The sequence below is a fragment of the Hyperolius riggenbachi genome, chromosome 3 (genome assembly GCF_040937935.1).
Source record: "Hyperolius riggenbachi isolate aHypRig1 chromosome 3, aHypRig1.pri, whole genome shotgun sequence".
Classification (NCBI taxonomy): Eukaryota; Metazoa; Chordata; class Amphibia; order Anura; family Hyperoliidae; genus Hyperolius; species Hyperolius riggenbachi.
This window is the reverse complement of record NC_090648.1, coordinates 322,009,064-322,025,401: the sequence shown is the minus strand read 5'-3', so window position 1 is coordinate 322,025,401 and position 16,338 is coordinate 322,009,064. Positions and strand designations below refer to the sequence as shown.

Sequence of the window (16,338 nt, the reverse complement as noted above, 5' to 3'; positions counted from 1 at the left end):
AAAAAAAAAACTCACCACAAAAAAAACAACAATCACAACTACTGTACAATTAGCAGGACACAGCTACAGCGCTTGTGTCTGCTCTGCAAGCTGCCGCTCTGTCTGCGCAGCACATGCCAGCTTCAGCTACAGGGGTCCTTGCCGGGCAGCGTCATCAGTAATGATGATGCATTCCTCCACAGTCCTCCTCACATGCAGTTGCGTCTCACATAAGAGGGAGGGTGCGTTCCACTCCCCTCACAGCACATAAGCTGCTACTCTTTACGGCTCATGGGGGATCACTATAACTGCACGATCGTGCAGTTGAAATTTAGAACAAACCTTCCAGCGCTGCAGAGAGGGGAAAACTGTAACGTCAGTTACAGCAACAGGGAAAGTTGCCTCCCTACAACTACATGGAACAGGCTAAGTGGCGTCGGAAAGGTACTTCTGCCGACGTGACTGATAATGTATACAAGGTGATGTCAGTGTTTAAAAAAAAAGCCCCTGTGCCTCACTACATGTAAGCCACTATGCTCTACAAACAGCTAGGCATAGTACAGTGGCTATAAAACATAATTTTTCGCCATAGTGCCCCTTTAAGCGCACCCCACAGCTATATTAGTGGCACGGACTACGGATATATGGCGCTAACAACGCCGCCGGCTTTTCACCATTTTGCAACTGAAAAGGTACCAAAAAGTAGGTGAAAAAGTACCATCAACATTATTTTTAGTATTTTCTTGCTTTCTGGTGATTTCACTTGCATGTGATTGACAACTTTAAAAATATCACCTAGGAGAGAACTCACAAGAAAAAAATTAATTGCATATTGGTCAAGGTCCTTCCACCTAATAAGGGAAACTAAATCCTAAATAGTAGAGTATTGTAAAAATATTGTCTTTTTTTATATTGTAATAATTGTAGTTTTCCATATTGCTGTAAAAAATGTTAAAGGAATACTATCGATACCCAAGTGTTCTAAAATGACAGTGTGCAAATAATGTCTAAGTAGCTGTGTAAACATTTTCCTACTTTTAATGTTAAATATCAGAGGCAAAAGCTGTGATTTTATTGATGGTAGGATTTAGCTATATTGTGACAAATCAATTGCAGAAGGGGTGTCTGCTTCAATGCACAGCCAGAGTTGCATATCAGACTACAGGAAGCAAATATCAAACATATCAAACTCTGAAAGCAAAAACAGTATGAAAAAGCTGTGACAATTAGTTACATTTCCTCTGCTCTCTTCAGACAGGTCAGTCAGAAACACAGACCACAGACGCTGCAGCTGTTGGGAGCTCTCTTCTCTGTCACACACAGAGCTACACATAGAGTTAACTGATCAAGTGTGAGGGGAATTTCCCCTCTCCTCATGGCTCAGTCAGCCGTCAGTTTGGGCGTCAGTAAAGTTTGAATGTATTTTGATAACAGTAAACAAAGAAGTTGCTACTAAAATGTATACACCAGTACTTAGCAGCACTTCCCAAACAATTCCTGTGTCAATTGAAAAAAATATGTGAATCGATAGTATTCCTTTAAGCCTAAATAAACATATTTACTTTTGTTATGTTTTGCATTTATAGAGATCTTACCAATATCAGAGCATTGGACAACACGGAGGTGACACTGGCAGCGGAAAGGACATGTTGGCCCAACAGGTTCTATAGCTTCTTTGTCTTCAAAACCGGATCCCTCATCTTCTAGCATAAAATCAAACAGACCTCTTTGGTGGAAGGGCTTGGAGTAGCATACTGTGACGAGCAGAGAGAAAATGATAGCTGCCCTCATGATGTCAGATCATCTATCAATGACACCGCAAAATGACCTGCAAATCAACAGAGAGTAACCACACTAATGTAAAAAAAATCTGTTATTGAGACTGTAATGAGTGTATGAGTGCATGCAATTTTTATTATTAAAATAAAAGCTACAAATACAACAGTTGGTGTCATAACATATTTTTAAAGTATAAAATACATACAAATGTTATGTTTTCTAATCAGCATATGAAGTTCTTGAGCAGACAGGTTTTTAATCTAAACCGCAGGTCACAAAAGACTAACAGAATCCATCCTCTTTTCCCTCTGCCAAATAAATAATACAGTATTCTCACCCGTGTATTTTACGATAGAGAATCAGGGCCAGATTTGTACTTTCCAGCGCCCAGGCCCACTGTGTTTTATGCTGGGAATACACCATACAATTTTCTGTTAAGGCCCATACACACGTCGGATTTTTTTTAAATGACCCGTCGTCCGGACGTCAAATCAGGCGTGTGTACGGACTGTTCAGCTGATAAGACTGGTGTTGAGCGATCTGCCTGGCGGATCGCTCAAGACCAGTCTTATCAGCTGAATGACGGACTGTACACACGCCCGATTTGACGTCCGGACTACTGATCGAGGGGACGTCCAAACGATGGGTCAATTAAAAAAATCTGACGTGTGTATGGACCTTTAGATTTACCCGCCAGATAGATAAAGTTCAACATGTTGGAAATGTATCTATCTTACCATCTATCTGTTGAGCAATTAGGCATTGTTCTACTCAGCAGGAGATAAACAAAAGACAATGCACCAGAGATAATGACCATTCTCTACAGAAAATAATCTAATTATGCATTCTAACAGAACATCTAACAGAAAAATCTTATGCTATACCATGTTTTGACCAGCTGATCCAGCCAGCTGATAATATTCGAGCGGTAATCGATCTGTGCACACGCGCGGACGAGCGGGGACGCGGCTGGGGTCGATCCAGTGGCTAATCCCCAGCATAACAGAAGAATCTAACAGAAAATTGTATGGTGTATTCCCAGCATTAGATAGACGGACGGACGGATGGACGGACGGACAGACAGACAGACGATTGTATTTCCTGTCAGAGCTGTGAGTCCCTAATGCCTGGCACACACCAAGCAATGATCAGATAGATGTAATGATCGCTGCTGCAGCAGCTATTGCTGGAAGTAGTAGTGCTGCAGCTCAGGCAGCTCTGATCTATTTCCATGCAAGCTGCATAGCTTTGTCTGTCTTTCCCTGCTGTCAGCTTGTGACTGATTATCATTCACCTGTGTGGGAATCTGCATGTCTGCTCCCATTGGATGACCTCAGTATAAAGATCTGCTTCCTGCAGGGTTTCCTTGGGTTTTCATAGCTTCAGCTTAAGCCTGCCTTGCTGTCGCTTTAGCCCCCGGTCGTGTTTCTTGTTAAAGATACTTTGCTGGTCTTTGCATCATATATTGGTTCATTGCCAATATATATGCATACCAGCACGTTTATTATTTTCCTTGTATTTGTGTTACGTGATACATCAGTGTCGCTGATGTATACGTACGCGAACTGTTTATATCCTGTGTGCAGTTAGTCAGCTTTCCAGCACGTTTTGGTAGTTTGCGCGTACCGTGAACACCCGTGCTGAGCTAGTTATCCTGTTCCTGGTCCTGTTTGTGGATTGCGTTCATCTCTGCGAAGAGATAACGAATCCTTCTGAATCCTGTTCTGTTACCGTTTGTGGATTGCGTTCATCTCTGCGAAGAGATAACGAATCCTTCTGAATCCTGTTCTGTTACTGTTTGTGGATTGCGTTCATCTCTGCGAAGAGATAGCGAATCCTTCTGAGTCCTGTTCCCTGTGTTACTCCATTCCTAGTCAGCGTTCCTGCTTATGTCATATATCGGTTCATTGCCGATATATACATATGTTAGTCAGACGTTACAAATAGTTTCATTGATAGCTGTAATTGTAATACGCTAGGAAAACATACTTATTGTATATTTATCTGTGTTACGTTTATCTATCTTAATCCTGCTATTTTCTGACTATCCTGTCCTGTCTTTGTGAGGCACGCCATCGCCGCATCGCATTGGCTGCCTCATTCCAGTCTGTCTGGTTTTGGACGCTTGCTGTCGCTAAGTAGCCGCTAGCTAGCAAGCGTTCATTCTGTCTACCTGTCCTGATCTCCTCAGTTCTGGTTTGTGCGCTCAGTGCTACTTTGCGCTGAGACGTTATAACGAAAGCATTGTTTGTGGCTGTCAGATCTGCACCGGCTCTGTGCGCCACAATCTCCTATTGGAGTCAGTCCTCCCCTCCACTATACTAGGGATAGCCTGTTTCCTGGTGCTAGTGTGTGTACCTCCTCCACGCCAGCTCATGCGTTGCATGCTGACTGTGGAGAATACACCACCAAGCCTTACATTATGAAAACCCCATTACCAATCCCCATTGTGGGGGGGATTCCCAGAAAGTATGACACTGTTAATTATGGTTCCTGTTCCTTTAAGAAATTTGAAGAACTTAGCTCTGAAACAGAAAATGAGTTTTTCTCTGAATGTGCCAGGTTCCTGGCCAATTCCGATCTCCAAGCGACTCCTGTTTCAACCTGGGCACTCCAACTAAGTTATATTTTGTTTAAAGGGGAATTATTCCAGTGGGCATTTGATGTTCTCAATCATTCCGATTTGAAAGAGAGACCACTGGAATTTCTAGCGTTTGTGATCCATAACTGGTTGCGCATAGATCCATTGCCTTTTCCTCTTAATGAACTCCTGGCAGCAGGCCAATCAGCTACTCCTTCAATTGCTTGCAAAAATGTTCAGCAAGCAGAAAGTGTTACTGATAATTTTCCTGCAGCCTTGAATAAATCACCAAAAACAGCAGAATCTAAGGCCAAACGCAAACGTTCTAAGAAACGTGTCCGATCTGCAGAGTCGTTATCCTTAGCGACTGAGACCTATAATGAGATTCTGCCATTAACAGATAATGAAATGCAATTGTCTTTCAGGGGAGTTAAATGGACTTATGAAACTACTAATGAACTTTCCTCCCTGGCTAGGGAAAATAAAGATTTTTGTTTAAAAGAATTATCTGAGTATGATTATGAGGAGATATTACAGAGTATTGAACAAATCAACTTATTTGTAAAGCAAGGAAAGTTTGCATACACTACAGTTCAGCACTTGCTACAGGTATTGGAGATTCTTAGGAATAAGGAATCTGCCAATCACCTGCTAATTAACCCAATATATGTCCCTGCTACAATCATATCTGCAAACCATGATCTGCCTGTTAAGTATGCTTGGAATCCTCCATTTGAGAAAGGAGAGATGGAAGCTCTGGTCAATGAATGGAAGAATGATTCAAGTTCATTTTGTCAATTTTACAGTGCAAAAAGTGAATTGGTATTGAATGCATGCATTAAGTCTGCCTATAACCTAATAAAAACTGGTGTGTGTGAGTATGACTTTGTGGCTCCATTGATTGATGTGTGGGAACTGATTTTGGATGATTTTTTTGTGACTCCGAATTCGCAAATTTGGCGTTCTGACCCGCCTGCTTCAGCACCTTTGGCTGATTCAGCAGGTGATTCGGAGCTCTTTTTGTGTGAAATTGAAGTTCCTGCAATTCCACCCTGTACCATGGATAACTCAGTGTTACTTCCCAGTAAAACAGAAGCCACTGATACTTTCTTAACTTTGCCCTGCACAAATTTCTCAGCAGAGAATCCAGAGGTCCTGCTGACTTCCGAGTCCAGCCTAGCCAGTACTCATGACTCTTTGTTTAGTGAAACAGACACCAGAAAAATCTTGCCTGTCTCTGCAAACACTTCTGCAGAAATTACCTGTGTTAATAAAGTTCAACTCCTGTCTGATCCAGCAGATGCCAATAGATGCACTACATCAGTTTCCGAGTCCCAGCAATCCTGTCTAGTAACCTCAGAACCCCAGCATCTGAATTTTCCAATTTTACAAATGAATGGTGATTCAGATGCGCAAACATTGTGTCTTGATCTTCCTGTTTCTACACCTCGCTCTAGTTTCGTGAATAGCTCAGAGCATCTGCTATGTGAACCTGAAATCGCAGAATTATTACCTTGTTCAGAAAATTTTCCAATAAATTTGCCCTGTATTATGAATTGTGCAGTAGATCTCTCCAATGAAACTCAGGTCACAGAATCATTATGCTGTCCAGCAGGTGCTTCCATGGTTTTGCCCTGCAATATGGACTGTTCAGTGATCCTGTCCAGTGAAGCTGTGGTCGCAGAGTCTTATGCTTCACCCAGTACTTTGGATACTTTAAACCCTCTAGCAGAGGAGGCTGAAGCACTGCTTACCTCAGTTGGTGTTGCAGTAATATTCACTTGTCTAGCAGCTGTTTTGGAATTACAGTCTGCTCTAATAAAACTTGATGAATTTCTGCCCAGCAAAGCAGAAGCCATTGAAATATTGTCCTCGTCAGCAAGTGTGTCAGATACCTTGCCCTGTACACAGTCTGATTTAACCAATGTTGTTGAGTCCCTCTCCAGTGTTGTAACAGCCGAGGAACTCCAGCCCTGTCCTCTGAATGTTTCAGAAGTCTTGCCCTGTAACATGGATAATTCTGATTCTCTGGTCAAAATAATAGAAATCTCAGAATTTCAGTCCGGTCTGATGAGTATCCTGAAAGATTCTGGTTCTCTGGCCGCTGTGGCAGAGGTTCCAGAGTCCCCTTCCTGTCCAGGGAATTCCTCAGTTTTGCCTAGTCCAGTGGGGGCTGCTGCAATACTGACTTGTTCTGCAGCGCCTCATGAGCTCCAATCCAGTGTATTAAATGAGTCTCTGTCCAGTCCAGAGGTAGTTGTGGAGTCCTTATCTGGTTCAGTGCATACATCAGAAGATTTGTCCTGTCTTGTTAGTGCCCCTGAATCTGATTTGTTACTGACTTTGCTGGAATCAGCGACATCTAAGTCTGATCCAGCATTCTCGTGTAAAAGTCCAGTAGTTGCGAAGTTTAGTCATGATGATTTTTTTTTGGCCAGTCCTGGTTTTGGTCCTGTCTTGGCTGACCCTGAGGCTCACAGTTCCTTGACATGCCCAGAGGTTTCTCTTGTGCCGGTGTGCCCAGATGTTCTTTGTGTGCCAGAATGCCCAAGTGTGTCTAAGGTGTTAGCGTGCTCTGATGCTTCCTTAGTGGGAACACGTTCTGATATTGCCAGTCTGCCTGCATGCCCAGAGATGGTTCTGGTCCCTGAAAGCCCTGATATTGATGTTTGTCCTTGTGGCCCTGACTCGGGAATTGCCCTAGGTTCCATAGGGGTTCTTGATGGTTCTCCATGAGAGCCTAAGGGGCATTCTGACCTATGGGGATCTCTTTGGAGCTTCAAGGTGTTCTGGGAGGTCTCTGAGAAAACTTGTCCTGGTGCCTTGGACTGGTTCAACAGTGGGTTTTGTGTTGGTGAAGACGGTACTGTCTTTGCCAACACAAAACCCACTGTTGAACTGGTGGGCATTGCAAAGGCTTTGGCGTTTCTGAACGGTTCCTGGAAGGCGGTGGGTATCGCTCAGGGAGTTTCGGAGGGCTTTCTTCTGGAAATCATGGTTCTGATGGGTGTCACACTGGGGCTTGTAGTACTGATGGGCATGGTTCTGTAGGTTCTGGTTCTGATGGGTCCAGTCTTGTGGGGACTGATTCTGGAATTCGGTCTTGCCGGGCTGTCCCGGTCATCATGAATTATCAGTCAGACTGTTTTGTTGGGAATTTCAGTTTTGAAAAGCGTCTGGAATCCGCTTTTAAAGGCGGGGGTACTGTAATGATCGCTGCTGCAGCAGCTATTGCTGGAAGTAGTAGTGCTGCAGCTCAGGCAGTTCTGATCTATTTCCATGCAAGCTGCATAGCTTTGTCTGTCTTTCCCTGCTGTCAGCTTGTGACTGATTATCATTCACCTGTGTGGGAATCTGCATGTCTGCTCCCATTGGATGACCTCAGTATAAAGATCTGCTTCCTGCAGGGTTTCCTTGGGTTTTCATAGCTTCAGCTTAAGCCTGCCTGGCTGTCGCTTTAGCCCCCGGTCGTGTTTCTTGTTAAAGATACTTTGCTGGTCTTTGCATCATATATTGGTTCATTGCCAATATATATGCATACCAGCACGTTTATTATTTTCCTTGTATTTGTGTTACGTGATACATCAGTGTCGCTGATGTATACGTACGCGAACTGTTTATATCCTGTGTGCAGTTAGTCAGCTTTCCAGCACGTTTTGGTAGTTTGCGCGTACCGTGAACACCCGTGCTGAGCTAGTTATCCTGTTCCTGGTCCTGTTTGTGGATTGCGTTCATCTCTGCGAAGAGATAACGAATCCTTCTGAATCCTGTTCTGTTACCGTTTGTGGATTGCGTTCATCTCTGCGAAGAGATAACGAATCCTTCTGAATCCTGTTCTGTTACTGTTTGTGGATTGCGTTCATCTCTGCGAAGAGATAGCGAATCCTTCTGAGTCCTGTTCCCTGTGTTACTCCATTCCTAGTCAGCGTTCCTGCTTATGTCATATATCGGTTCATTGCCGATATATACATATGTTAGTCAGACGTTACAAATAGTTTCATTGATAGCTGTAATTGTAATACGCTAGGAAAACATACTTATTGTATATTTATCTGTGTTACGTTTATCTATCTTAATCCTGCTATTTTCTGACTATCCTGTCCTGTCTTTGTGAGGCACGCCATCGCCGCATCGCATTGGCTGCCTCATTCCAGTCTGTCTGGTTTTGGACGCTTGCTGTCGCTAAGTAGCCGCTAGCTAGCAAGCGTTCATTCTGTCTACCTGTCCTGATCTCCTCAGTTCTGGTTTGTGCGCTCAGTGCTACTTTGCGCTGAGACGTTATAACGAAAGCATTGTTTGTGGCTGTCAGATCTGCACCGGCTCTGTGCGCCACAATCTCCTATTGGAGTCAGTCCTCCCCTCCACTATACTAGGGATAGCCTGTTTCCTGGTGCTAGTGTGTGTACCTCCTCCACGCCAGCTCATGCGTTGCATGCTGACTGTGGAGAATACACCACCAAGCCTTACAATAGATGAGTCAAATTGATTTTCAAATCAAATATATACAAAGTCCATCAGAAAAAGATTGGAAATCAGATCGGACCTGTCAGAAATAATCAATTTGATTTGCTTATTTGATGGGATATTGCATGGTGTGTACCAGGCATAAGTAGTGAAGTAGCAGAGCAGCATTCATTTCCCTCTCTGCATTCCAGTAAGCAGAGGCCTGTTGCTCAGCTATCAAAAGGCAACAATTATCTAACAAGAAAAGTCTAACCCTTTTATTGCTATACATTATTCAGACTTAATGCTTTTACTCATTCTTTTACTGTTTTTTGTTTGTTTGTTTGTTTTTTTACTGATGGCTAATATGGTACAATACTGCAGTACTGCTATCTTTAAAATGAGCCAGCAAGGGCTTAAGTTTTAGCTTAAAAGGGGCTGCCATAAATTTCTCTAGGGGAAAACTGTATCTCTTTCTGTTTAACCACTTCCCCTCCAAGGGATTTTCTCCTTAAAAAAAAAAACAGCAATTTTCACCTGTCAGTGCTCCTTCCATTCATTTGCCTATAACGTTATTACTACTTTTTAAACAAAACAATCTATATCTTGTTTTTTTCGCAACCAATTAGGGGCAATTTTTGCTAAGAAATATTTTATTGTAACTGTGTTTTAACAAAAAAAAGAAGAAGAAAATGGAAAAATGCATTAATTCTCAGTTTTCGGCCATTATACATGCTATCGTAATTAAAACCCACACATTTTATTTGCCCATTTGTCACGGTTATTGCAAGGTTTAAAATATTTCCCTAGTACAATACATGTCGCCAATATTTTATTTGTGAATAATTTGTTTCAGTTTTGCGTGCGTCAGAAGCCCATAGTTTCAAAATTAGCAGTAATATACCCTCTTGAGGTAACTATTTATGTAATTTTTTTTTAACTGTAATTTTTTTTTTATACAAAACAAAGGTTAATTATGGGATAGTGTGGGAGGTAATGTGTTCATTTAAAATGTGCATACTTCCCTATAGTACCTATAGTACGCTAAATAGGAAGTAATGTGTGCATGGGTTCGGTCGGAAGTAAACAAATGATTGTGGCATCTCTTTGATGCCTGCAACCATTCATATGGGGACAGAGATTAATGAATGGGAACTGCTTCCTCATTCATTCATCTCCCGTCTAATGATCGGCGGCGATAACGAGTGTGTAAGCGTGTGGGGGGGTGAGAAGGATTGCATGGCGGCAAGGGACGTAGTTGCTATGTCCCAGCGAGAGGATATGGGGAAATGCAGGAATATAGTTACTTTTCCTGAGCATACATTTAAAATCAGTGCAGCAAGACTTGGGCGCAGGATACAGCCGGTATATGGCTGATCCTGCTGCTGCACAAGTCCCGGACATGTTAATTACTATTCCCCCTCCAGGCCACCATGGATGGTGGGGAATGAAATAAATCGGCTTCCAGCTATTGCTTGTAATTCCTATTATAGTCTATGGTGGCGCCGCTGCGCCCAAATCTTCCTGCGCTGAAAAGCACTGCTCCATGTCTCGGGGAAGGGGAAGTGGTTAAAGAGGGATTGTCAGCCACAAAATCAAATTTCATTTACCCCCTGCACTGTGTTCATTATGCAGCCTGGGACCTCACTCTGCATTGCAAGCACTCCAATCTAATCATGTCTGACTCTATTTAGTACATTGCCAATGAGAAGGAAGCTTGTCATCACCCTTCCCAAATGCCTGCTCCTCACTGATTAGCTGAGGGAAGTTTAGTGTGAAGCTTGTGCTGAAATCTGATCTTGCTGTGCTCACATCTTTACAAAGCAAGCTAGCTAGAGCAGATTCTAGGAGAAAAAAAAAGTAAGGAAAAAAAAGACTTCAGCATTAGCTTCAGTCAGAGGGAATCAAAATTGGAAATGCCTTTAACAGATTTCTTTATTTACTATATAAAATTCACTGAAATCAAAGCAGGAATATTACAATACATGTGTTATGTAAGTAAAACAAGTTGTTATCTACTTATATATGTTTTTTTTCCTGGCATAGTATGGCTGACCCTGCTGCTTTAAGATTTACAGCGGAGAGATAAAAAGGAATGGCTCAAGTCATTAACAGAGTCTGACCAGCTATACTGTTCAGCTCAGCTTGAGTTGTAAAGTAGAGCTGATATTCTCTTGAATGTAAACCTTACCGGATCAGAAATTCTTCTCTAAAACCTTGGCACTAAACTGTGGCTTGTGTATGTTCCTGGATCATCAGAAGTAAGGAAGATGCAAGGATCTCTGGAATTCAAGCCATGTGCAGCAAAGCCTTTGGCTTTGAAGCAGGAGAGATTATTTATTTTGACATGTGGCACCTTATCTTTCCCCAAGTCCTGCTGCCCTTATGCTTTTTCAGTGCCCAATGCCATGGTCTTTGTGGCCTTTGCAGAAATCCGGCCCTGTAGAGAATATGGCTCTGGACAAGATGGCAGTGCTGAGATCTCTTATTAGAAAATTACACATGCTTGCCAAGTTGAGTGTAAAGACATTTTTAAGGTCCCATTCACAGTGCTTAGTTGCGTTGAAGAATAATTTAACATGTTATCTCACTGCCCATACAATCCTATGGGGCTGTTCACAGTGCTGCGTTGTAATTGATCATGTTATTCTAGCTTGCTGCGTGCAGGTTTTGCATTAAAGTCTATGTCCAGTCTCTATTGCAGTTCACACTCAATATAACGCATGATAACACGTGTGTTATGCAACTAACCACTGTGAACCTAGAACTGCTATATCTAACACCGAGGACTAGTTCACAGTGCTCAGTTGTGTTGCAGAATAATTCTGCATGTTAACTGAATAATTCTGCATGTCAGTGACTGGACCCAAAAGGGCTCAGGGTGGGAGGAGTGAAGCGGGTGTAAAGTTACTAGTGCTTGCAACGCTACAATATAGCAGCATAGCGTGCGCTTCTGTCACTGGGCATGATTACACACGCTACGCGGCAAGTAGCATGCAATTAAGGCACCCTGATGAAATAGCACGAGTAACAGGAGGTTACTTGCACTATTTCTCTTAATAAATCAACCCCTTTGTCTGTTTAAAAATTACAAGTTCCCAAAGTACAGTTTATCCTCTCTGAAAGCTGCCATTGCATTTTATTCAAGCTGCTTTTTATTATTTATTAAAATCTTCTAGTGAGCTGTTCTGAACTTTGTGCATGCTTAAAGCAGAGAGAGCTTCACAGAGAGCTTGTTTTCAGTTGTTACACACAATGTAACAAGTAAGGTATGCAAACAAAAAATACTGTTATCTCCACTTCAGATCAGATCCTAAGCTGATGGGGCTTTCCATGGCAAGACAAAGTGCTGTGTTTAACTGTTTGAATGCTGTTCTGCTACAAATGTTTTTTGTGATAGTAGCTTTAAAGCTGTAAGTATTCTATTAGAGCAAAGAATAAATGCTGAGTTTCAGACCATTTTAATTACTAAATGGACATTTGTTTTGTCTTAAAAAGTCAATAATAACTCATTCCTTGCCTGGTAATTGAACAAAAGGCTTTAAAATGTGCCTGCGTACAGTGGAGTAGCAATAGGGGTTGCCAGTGGGGCCCCCATAGGGCCCTCCCTCAGCTGCATTATTAGCTCTTTATTGGCCTTGTGCTTGTAATGATTACTTCTATAAATGCTTTGAATGATAATCATTAACAAGCTGTTCCCCATCCCCTTCTTGCACCTCTGACACTGTGTTTTCCTTGGCAGGTTTTGGTGCGTCGTATTAATTGTTATTGGGGTGGGGCATGTAAAACTCGACTGGGGCCCATAGCTCCTTAACTACGCCACTGACTGCGTATACTGTAATAAACATGCACAACATTTTCACATAGTAATTTTCAGCAGCATAATTTTAATGTGTCTTTACTAATCTATTGCTTCAGAACATATATTTCTTTGAATAGGATGGCAAACAAAGTAGTGCTGTTATTCATGTTAAGTTAAAAGTTAAATAATCCCTAAATATTATATACTTGTTTCAGGAATGCTTGAACCAAACAATTGCAATTTTTGTGGAAATAAATTATCCTGTGATTCCCAAAATATCCTAGATCTCCAATTCAGCAAGTCAGTGGCTGAGAATGAGCAGGAAAAAGAACTTTCTGTAGGAAGAATCACATCACTGCATGTGGACTCCAGTAGCCATACTTTTGTGGACAGACTTTTTGATGTCTAAATAACCTGCTATATGACCCAACAGGGGCCTTTTTAGATGCCAGCTACTCTAAGGTCATGAGGCATATGCAGTTTGTATGTTTAAGTAGTCAATCCAGTGTCATGCTAATAAGATAGACAGGATATACTTGGGGTTTGGCTAATTTGTGGTGCTGGAGCCCATTGTACACAGTTGAAAACTCCAGCATATTAGAAAAAGTATTGATTAGCTCTGCTGCTTGTCTGCATAACACTTAATGCAAGAATGTTGATCATGAAAACCAAAAGATAGTTATATTTTGGTTTTTATGATCAACATTCTTGCATTAAGCCATTTAGCTTATTTTACTGCATTTGCAACTGCAGCTAATTAGCCTTGGCATTGAGCAGCAGTGCTTCTTGTCTGTACAGTGTAACCATACACTATTTTTACTGTTGATTTGTGCAATGAAACTTATTCATCTATTCTACTACAATATATTAGACAAGGCACTGAGCACCAGTGCTGCTTTTCTACACAGTATAGTCAAAATACGTAATATGCGTAATATATTGGCACTTCATAAATAAAGATGGCCCGAACAGTTTGCCGGCAAGCAGTATTCTGCGAATATCTGCTGTTCGCATTTGTGGTGAACCACAAACATTTGGCGCCCCCCATACATCATATTGAGCTAAACTTTGACCCCTTACCTCACAGTCAGTGGACACATGGCAGTCAATCAGCTAGCACCCCTTCCTGGACCCTCCACTCCCTATCAAAAAGCAGTTGCGGTGGCCATATTGGATCAGTTCTCTGCTGGCTGCTGATTGTTAGTGAGAGCAGGGTAAGACTTGCTGCAGATAGGTAGGGAAAGTATTAGCTAGACCTGTGTTCTTGTTCCTTACTTGCTGTGAAAGCACTCCAAACAGCCCTTTTGAGGGCTAGCACATTGTTCTCCTGTGTTTTTTTGTGTGTGACACTCCACAGCCCACTGACACACAGAGCTGTGTACACACTACTGCTGTTGCCTCATTAAGTTGCATGCACAGAACCACTCCAAAAAATTATTATTTCACTGTATTCTGATAGTACTATTGCATCGCTCTGTGTGAGACACTCCACAGCCCACTGACACCCAGAGCTGTGCATAATGTGATTTCTGCCCATTAAGGTTTAAAACTCGACTTTGCGTCAACTCCATAATGTTTGGTGAGACTTTTGGCATGGGTCCCCCTCTGGCATGCCCTATCCAGGTGTTAGACCCCTTGAAACAACTTTTTCATCACTTTTGTGGCCAGAAACAGTCTTTTTAAGTTTTAAAAATCGCCTGCCCATTGAAGTCTATAGCGGTTCATCAGATTTGCCTGTTCGCGAACATTTTGCGGAAGTTGAAGTTCATGTTTACGAACAGAAAATTCTATGTTCGCGACATCTCTATTTAGAAATGTAATAAATAATCAAAATACATAATAAATAACTTTACTGCTCAAAATCACACTTTTGTGCTGTCAGTCTTCTACTACTACATTTGCTATTGAATCTTATTAGATCCGGCAATAGAAACCAGTACTACTGATCGGCATAGAATAGTGGTAAACTACCTATTTCCTATCTAATACTTTTCACCATTGCTTTGTGCTTTGAATATTATAACATATTTACAGCATTTTGGCCAATTATTATAAAGTACTGTACCTGGTCATAGTTTTGTGTCCTGAAACCTGGTCTACAACATTTCTACAATATTAAAAAGGCAGGCATTTGGACTGGTGTTTTTCATGAATTAGCTTTTACCTGCAATTACAACTCAGTGTTACCATTGTTAAAAGTAAATTAATAAAAAATAAATAAATAATGCACATAACTTAGTATGTGGACATTTAAAGCCAGTGAGTTCATCCTTTATAAACGGTGTCTGTATTATTATTGTTATTATTATTATTATTACTGTTTCTGTTGAAAAAAAAAAAGTTAACAATTCTCATTGATCATGGTGTTTTTCCTACACCACTTAAAGGACAACTGAAGTGAGCGTTATATAGGCAGCCCTGCTGGTCTATTTGGCTTCAGTAGTGTCTGAATGAGACTAGAAACAAGCATACAGCTAATTTTGACAGATCTGACAATGATGTCAGAAACGCCTGATCTGCATGTGTTCAGGGTCTATGACTAAAAGTATTAGAGACAGGGGATCAGCAAGATAGTCAGGCAACTTATATAAAGTAAATATGGCAGCCTCCATATACCTCTCACTTCAGTTGTCCTTTAAGAATGTGTTTTTCAGGCACAAATGAATAGGAATTGAGGTGGTAGGGCCCAGGGAACTTTGTCTCCTCAATCAGCTTCATGAAAATATAATCATAGGGATTTACAGCTTACAAGAGGCCAGACATGCCTGCACCTTTCACTTGTTATATGTTGTGTTGGCATTTACTTTGAGCCGCAGTTTACAGTAGATTTAGTATAGTGGGAGACCTAGTAGAAGGAAGTGAGCATGTGTTCCATGATTACTATATAAACATGCATGTAATGTTGTGTATTGTATTTGACATTCTGCAACAGCTTGATAAAGAGGTATTACCTCAGAACTTTGCAATGTTTGCTGTGATGACTTAAAAATAAAAGAGCATAAAACTATATCTTGGATGGTGCCGGCTCACTTCCTTCTATATTGAATCGTCTGGAGTACTGCTGGACATAGCCTAGGCACATCATATACTGGCGAACAAGAGGTGTGCTTCACACTACTTCTCTCTATGTATAGTGGAAGACCTGGAGTGGGTGACATTACCTCAAACTACCTTTCAAGTACCCCTAAAAAAGGAACTCAAGGAGCTAAAACTACTGTTTGTTTGTTTGTTTGTTTGCTTGCTTGCCTTTTTAGGAAGACACCTTTAAAGCCATTAGTTTCTGCACTCAGCTCAGTCTATTTTTAAAAAAATATAAAACATTTTGTAACAAAAATACAGTATTTACTTTCACTTACACTCAGACTGTCACATTACACAGTGACTTTTCTGCCATCTATCTTCTTCAAACAAAAGCACCACCAAGACGTTGTGTTTAGGGGACGTTATAGGGCCCATAACATGCCCCTAACGCAACGCCTGGTGGTCTTGGAGCAGGACGCTACCATGAGCCGCATTACAAGCAGCTCTTGGTGCGCCTGCTCTGTCGGAGGCGCTGCGGGGACCACGTGAGCGGAGCTCTCCGCATCACGTGTTCCCGCCAGCCAATCAGCGGCCGCTCCAAGAAGTAAACACTGCAAGTGCAGTGAATGTCAAGTAGCCATGTGCCTGGCTATGTAGCGGCCTCTCCCCGCCTCCTCTCTGCCCCTGAAATAAAAAAAAAACATACTGAGCATGTGGAAACAGTCTAATGCGG

The 16,338-nt window shown here is 41.7% G+C and overlaps 1 protein-coding gene across 1 annotated transcript in view; it reads right to left on the bottom strand.

Moving 5' to 3' along the window:
• DCN (decorin) overlaps positions 1 to 16,338 on the bottom strand; it is a 146,285-nt gene that overhangs the window by 97,792 nt on the left and 32,155 nt on the right. Inside the window, exon 2 of the mRNA XM_068276814.1 lies at positions 1,575 to 1,807. Coding sequence (XP_068132915.1) covers positions 1,575 to 1,770 — 196 coding nt within the window. The 5' untranslated portion in view covers positions 1,771 to 1,807. The remainder of the gene's footprint in view (positions 1 to 1,574; positions 1,808 to 16,338) is intronic.